This window comes from Montipora foliosa, chromosome 12 (genome assembly GCF_036669935.1).
Source record: "Montipora foliosa isolate CH-2021 chromosome 12, ASM3666993v2, whole genome shotgun sequence".
NCBI classification, from domain to species: domain Eukaryota; kingdom Metazoa; phylum Cnidaria; class Anthozoa; order Scleractinia; family Acroporidae; genus Montipora; species Montipora foliosa.
This window is the reverse complement of record NC_090880.1, coordinates 24,136,097-24,142,022: the sequence shown is the minus strand read 5'-3', so window position 1 is coordinate 24,142,022 and position 5,926 is coordinate 24,136,097. Positions and strand designations below refer to the sequence as shown.

The following is a 5,926-nucleotide window of genomic DNA, read 5'->3' as shown; positions in this document are numbered from 1 at the left end:
TTTCTTGTGGTGCTTGTGTTGAAGTTGAACAATTATTAAGGATGGCTCTTGTTAATTTTAGTGACTGAATAATAAGTTTCTGAAGCTGGTTCTTCTTGGCAGCTGTTATAGCAATATTTCTTGATATGTCACCCATTGTTATTAATATGCCAACCAGAAGCTAATTGATTATAGAAACAATAACTTCTTTTGTTCCGTAGTTGGCAAATTTCAATATCAAAAGAAATGTGACGTCAATGTTTGTAAACAAGAAGTATCACTATTGGGGCGTTGGTCCTACCAACAAGGGTTGTGTGACGCCCCAATAATGGCTGCTAAGGAGGCTTTTGATTGAGTTTTACAGACCAAATTTCCTCAAAACATTGTGTAAATGCTATGTTGCGGGACTACTCAATCATGGAGAATATGGTGTTTTGATACAAGAGCCGAGGACTGGATTGACCTTTGGGAAAATAATCCCCGGGGTGGGGGGGGGGGGGTAGTTTGAGAGCTGTTGGTTCAGAAAACTTCAATATGGTTCTGCAAAATGAGGGGAAAAAACTGTTTAGAGCAGGGCCCAATAAAATTTTTACAATTTTAAAATCATTGTCTATTCAAGTAAACACAGTATAGTTAAATTTAGTTGCATGTGGTAACAGCTCGTGATGTGGTAACGTTTGCTCACAACATAATTTCAAGATATAAGCAATGATTCTTACTACAACTTTCTTTCGTTTTTGGAGCACCACTGCGTCAACCCTCTTCCTAGTGTTTTTTTCTTATGTTCCACTTTTTTATGTATCTGCAATGTTCAACGTAGTATTCTTATGCTCAGACTAAATATTCTTGCAAAAATAAAATAGGGCGTGAGTAGGCTTGATTACCAGCTGCCTTGGACCCTGAGTATGCGCCTCACTTGTTGGGACGCATCTACCTCTCGTCTCGCAGGCAGGGCCTGCCATTCTCTTTGAGGCAGTTCGCAGGCAGGGAGAAAAGAAACCTTGAAATGATGGGACAATATAGGGTCTCAGCTACAAAAAAACAACAACAAAACAAAAAAAATGGTTCAGGTTAGAAATAACGTGAACGAGTTTCACACTGATGTGTATCTGATTGGGCAAAATTAATGTTTCACGCAGTTAGATGCAACCAATTATTAAGTCATTCTGGATTTCTCATGCTTGGTGCCGGCTGCCTATACTTGCTTTAAATTATTTTGGCTGAGATTGCATTTCCTTTAGAACGTGATTGGCTCTGAAATTATTTTGGATTTGAAATTCTGAAGTGAACTCATTTTTTGACACTCAAAGGAACTGCTCTATTAGCTTGTACTGTGCACCTTGCAATAATAAATTAAAGGAGACAACTTGCTTAGAGCATAGTAAAAAAACCCAAACTGATAAAGAAACGATTTACTGTTAGCTCACTTCTCGCCCGGTAGCTAAAGATTTGAGGCAACATCTTGAAAGAGACAAGTCAGAAACAAGCAGCAGCCTGTTATTTTGCCTTTTTCATTAATGTGATGCAAAAGGTATGGACCAGTCCACCCGTATCCAGATATTTTTGAATCTCCAACTTTTTCTTTAAGGATTCGCCTTTCATCCACGCTCGTCCATTGAATATGCCTACCCATCTGGGCTCAGGGAGAGAAAAAAGTTGTTTCGCCATAACCAGTTTTGGCCAGAGAAGGGCTTGCACGAACAGGAGAAGTGGCCCACCAAAATTTAAAAATTGGGGAAAGATGGCGTAAAAAAAAAGTCCTGGTGTTCCATGAACAGAGAACAACCACACCAGCAGACTGTGAAAGGTGAAAACTGATGACAGGAAACAGGAATGTCGTACAGGACATCCCTGACCCAGAACCCCCATTTGGAAGATCGTTGGCCCTGACAAAGTTACGTGAGCCCTTTGAGCGAGTACAATTTGCTGTCTTAAAATTCACAAACTTTGATTACAGATATTTATTCCAAATTTATCAAACATGAAAGGAGATCGGTAAGTCAAGGAACTGCCAAGGGTACAATTTTGAATCAGAGCTTGAATCACCGACTACCATGACATAATAATTATTTACATATCTTGGAACACAAACAGTAGTTAGTGGTCAAAATGTTGCGATTTACAACCTAAGCGAATACATCGTGACACAAACAATGGCGTCTTATTTATAGCCTGCAGTGCAGAAGTATTTTAGTGGTCACGGGCTAAGCGTATTTTTTGGTTGCCATCTTGAATTTCTGAGGCAGAGGAAGTTTGGAAAGAGGAATAAATTGCCACCAAGGGGGTAGCTCAAAAGTGGGAGAGGTGATTCTCTTGTCCCATTCCCTCCAAACATCCATCCAACATGGCAGCACAATAAAGTTCAGGTGGCTCAATAAGAAGCCTGCACTGCAGGCTAATTATTTATGGCTTCCTGTTGACAATAACAATGACACTTGACTTGTACATGCCTTATTAAAATATAGTTTATTTTGCAATTAATTTAATCCTTTGACACCCAAACCGGGCCTGAACCAGCCAGACTTAGTATTTTACTCTTACACCAGATGATTTTACTCGTCAATGGGGAACCCTCTGGAGTCAATCGGTTAAAAGAGATTACTGGCTGCACAGAATAACCATGAGGACTAGTAGAACAAGGGAGCAACAACCAAATGTCTGTACTCTCTCTCTTACGCTAAAGGCAATTTGATAAAAAGATTGGAGCAAAATTTGCTCATCATAAGTTCACAAAACCGTTGATTACCAATGTTACCTATTGACCTCATCACAAACACTCTTTTTGGGGTTATGTTGTGGAAATCTCCCTAACTTTAGGATAATATAACTATCATTATATTCTTCTTCCCCTAATATAACAATAATTTATTATTCCTAATATCACAAGTTAAACTTAATGTTGGGGTCTTTAATTAAACTAAAGATTATCCCATAATGACATCCACTCTGGAAGAAACTTTTTTACAACCTGACACAGAAAAGAAGTTGTGACCTTTTGGAAAATAGTCCATTTGGTCAGCTATGTTTTTCACCATGGTCTCTTCGACAGCAAAGCCTTTCTTAATTAGATCCCTTCTAATGCACTGCTTGACATGCATTCTCTCCAGAGGAAGAAATGGGACCAGATGATCAATGACATCTTCTTTCAAAAGATCTGCAAACCATATATCGGGTGTATTTTCAATGACACCATGAAAGATATTTTCCAGTTCACTTGATGTCAAATTTTCTCGTATTTTCCCCTCAAAGACATGCCTCAAGACATGGTTGTTAATTGCCTGGCCTCCAGAGTTAGACAGAAAAATAAACACCATGTTTTGATAACCAGCTGTTGTGCTCTTTCCCCGATAATCCAAGATGGCATCTTTGATTGTATCCATCATTCCAGAGTGAATTTTGTCCATTTCATCAAAAATGAACAGTGCGCCCTTTCTGCAGTGTGACACATTTCCTCTTATCCATCCCTTCAGCTGTTCATTGTATGTGTTGACCTCAGATTCATGTGGAAAATGCAGAGGAACAATGAATTTGTGAACAAAAGGGCTTTGCATCTTTCGCTTGAAAATATGCTCAGTGATAATGTTGCTCACAAAGGTCTTTCCAGTTCCTGTCCATCCATGAAAAGAAAAGACAAGTGGCTTGCATACATTGTTCTTCCTAAAGTGATTCTTCAACGCAACAGTGATGATTTTCTGTGCAACGTGTTGGCCATATAACTCTGCCTTCAATGTGTCCCCAATGCCTGAAATATTCTTGCTGAACTCACTTTCCAGACAAAAGCCATGAGGGTTAGCATGCAAGTAAAATGAAAGCAAGAGTGCACCAAGTGCAAAAAACAAGCTCATTTTCAAGACACCCTTCACAAAAGGCTTCTTTTTATAAGAGAATTCTTCCTTGGCTTTAGCAGCCTCTGTTAACTTTTCTTTCCCATTTTTGCTGTTGTTGCATGCATTAGAGTCACTATCTTCATCATCGCTAAAAGAAAGCTTTGACGTCTTTCTCCTCAACGGTGAATAATCAATACCTGGAAGTTTTGGCTTGTCAACACCTTCATTGCTTGTAGTGTTTAATTTTGATTGGCTGTGAAGATCTGCTATTTCTTGATCGGATGTTTCTTCACTTGTTGTCAAATCAATAACTTCAATGGTTCTTGTTGAAGAGTCAGCCCTTCTTGTGCTATTTGATTCTTTCTTTGGGAACGACTGACCATTGTTAAAAATGTCCAAAGGCCATAGCTCATTAAAGATGGTTTGTTCCTCAGGGCAGCTAAACAATCTCATGCTTCTGTTACCTACTTGACTAATCACTTTTGGTGCTGAAGGTCTTGACTCAGACACCCCTTTGAAGTTCAAATCTCGACTTGAACCTGTTTTACCACTAATTCCTCGTCTGTCAGACGGACCCAGCGAGCTTCCACTGGTGAAACTGAAAGTCGGGCACGACAAATGCCTTGCTAACGAACTAAATCCCTGGGTCTTTTTGGGGCTTTTATTAGCTTCTTTAGTCTCTCGAATATGCTTGGCTACGAGGTTTCTAGTCAAGTCTATGTCCTTGAGTCCTTGGCCGCGTGGCCGCTTTCCCACCACAAGTGAAGATGATTTCACAGAAGCGTTCTCTTTTATCACCAAGCCTTCTTCGTTAGTAGCTATACTCCCTCGAGATTGTAAAACAAAGCTTGCTGATTGCGAAAGGGGTGCATTTTCAGACCAATGAACCAGAGGAGATGCATACGGAGACAACGTACGTTGTACGAAACTTGCATCATTGAGGGCCACGAATTTCGATTCATGATTTTCCTCATCAGATTCAAAGCTTGGTTCCTGATCAGTCTCTGGGCTTTTTGGACTCCACTCCTCTTGTCGTCTTTCCCGATACCAAGAGGAATTCGGAGAAAAGAATTGTCCGCAAGAGGATTCATGTGCCGCCATTGATGGCTAGTGTTTCAGAAGGACTGGTGAGAATAACTCCCCGATTTATGATTGGCCAAGCGATTTATACCGCCCAGTCCCCTCGGTTTGAGGAAGTCAAGCGGTCTTTTGTCTTCAGCACAAAGCACAGTGCAGGTGTCTACAGCGATATTTCTTGTTTACAAACATTGACGTCACATTTCTTTTGATATTCAAATTTGCCAACCACGGAACAAAAGAAGTGATTGTTTCAACAGCCAATTAGGTTCTGGTTGGCATATTAATAATAAGGAGTGACGCCACGAGAAACATCGCTGTAACTGACTTCTTATCTGCGACAAGAGGCGGATCTAAACACAGGTCAAGACTAGAAGTCTCTGCTCCAGTGATGGACAACTTAGCCAAACGTTTCCCTTAGACCGGAAACAACATATTTGGAGAGTTATTAGGGCTAGGAGACACTTCTGGTGTTGTTTATTTGTCTGTAGCCAGTGACATGTACCATGACCTGTGGAATGTGACCTGTGTTTTAGACCCGCCGTGCATAAGAGAGTTTTAAAGAGGTACTAATCACCACAAGCAAATTGTGGAAGGCAAGTTGTCTTTTGCTAGGAACAGATTTTGAGTGGATGCATGAGGACACCCCATCCCAGGGGACCTATTGTAGTTTTCTTTAGTCCAGAAGGTTAAGCACCTCCCCAAGAAATGATATTGATAAAAACATCTGTGCCATTGTAACACCAGGTCTAAAGGACAGGTCCAGGATCATACCTCTAGGAGTGAACAACTGTTATTAAAGTGTATCATGGATGAATGTTATTTCAGACCATTTTAGATTCATGTCATCCTTTTCCCCTTAATTAATTAACTAAATATTTCTCACTAAATTTGAGTGATATTATTAATAAATCTGACGCATGCCCTTATGATTATTACCGGTACTACTTGCATGCTACAGAGCAGCTTCTGCACTCTTGCTACTAGCACCTTACATGTGCATCAATCAAGAATTGGACTTCTTTTTAACAGTCAACGCTGCT

At 40.2% G+C, this 5,926-nt stretch overlaps 1 protein-coding gene across 1 annotated transcript; it reads right to left on the bottom strand.

Annotated features, from left to right (window-relative positions):
• Nucleotides 1–1,925: 1,925 nt before the first annotated feature.
• On the bottom strand, nucleotides 1,926–4,922 carry LOC137978611 (uncharacterized). Its single transcript, XM_068825605.1, has one exon. The coding sequence runs from the start codon at nucleotides 4,905–4,907 to the stop codon at nucleotides 2,904–2,906; it is 2,004 nt and encodes a 667-aa protein (XP_068681706.1). The 5' UTR covers nucleotides 4,908–4,922; the 3' UTR covers nucleotides 1,926–2,903.
• Nucleotides 4,923–5,926: the final 1,004 nt, after the last annotated feature.

What these genes read in the sequence shown, in the direction of transcription:
- LOC137978611 (XM_068825605.1), bottom strand. Translation starts at nt 4,907, where the DNA reads ATGGCGGCACATGAATCCTCTTGCGGACAATTCTTTTCTCCGAATTCC.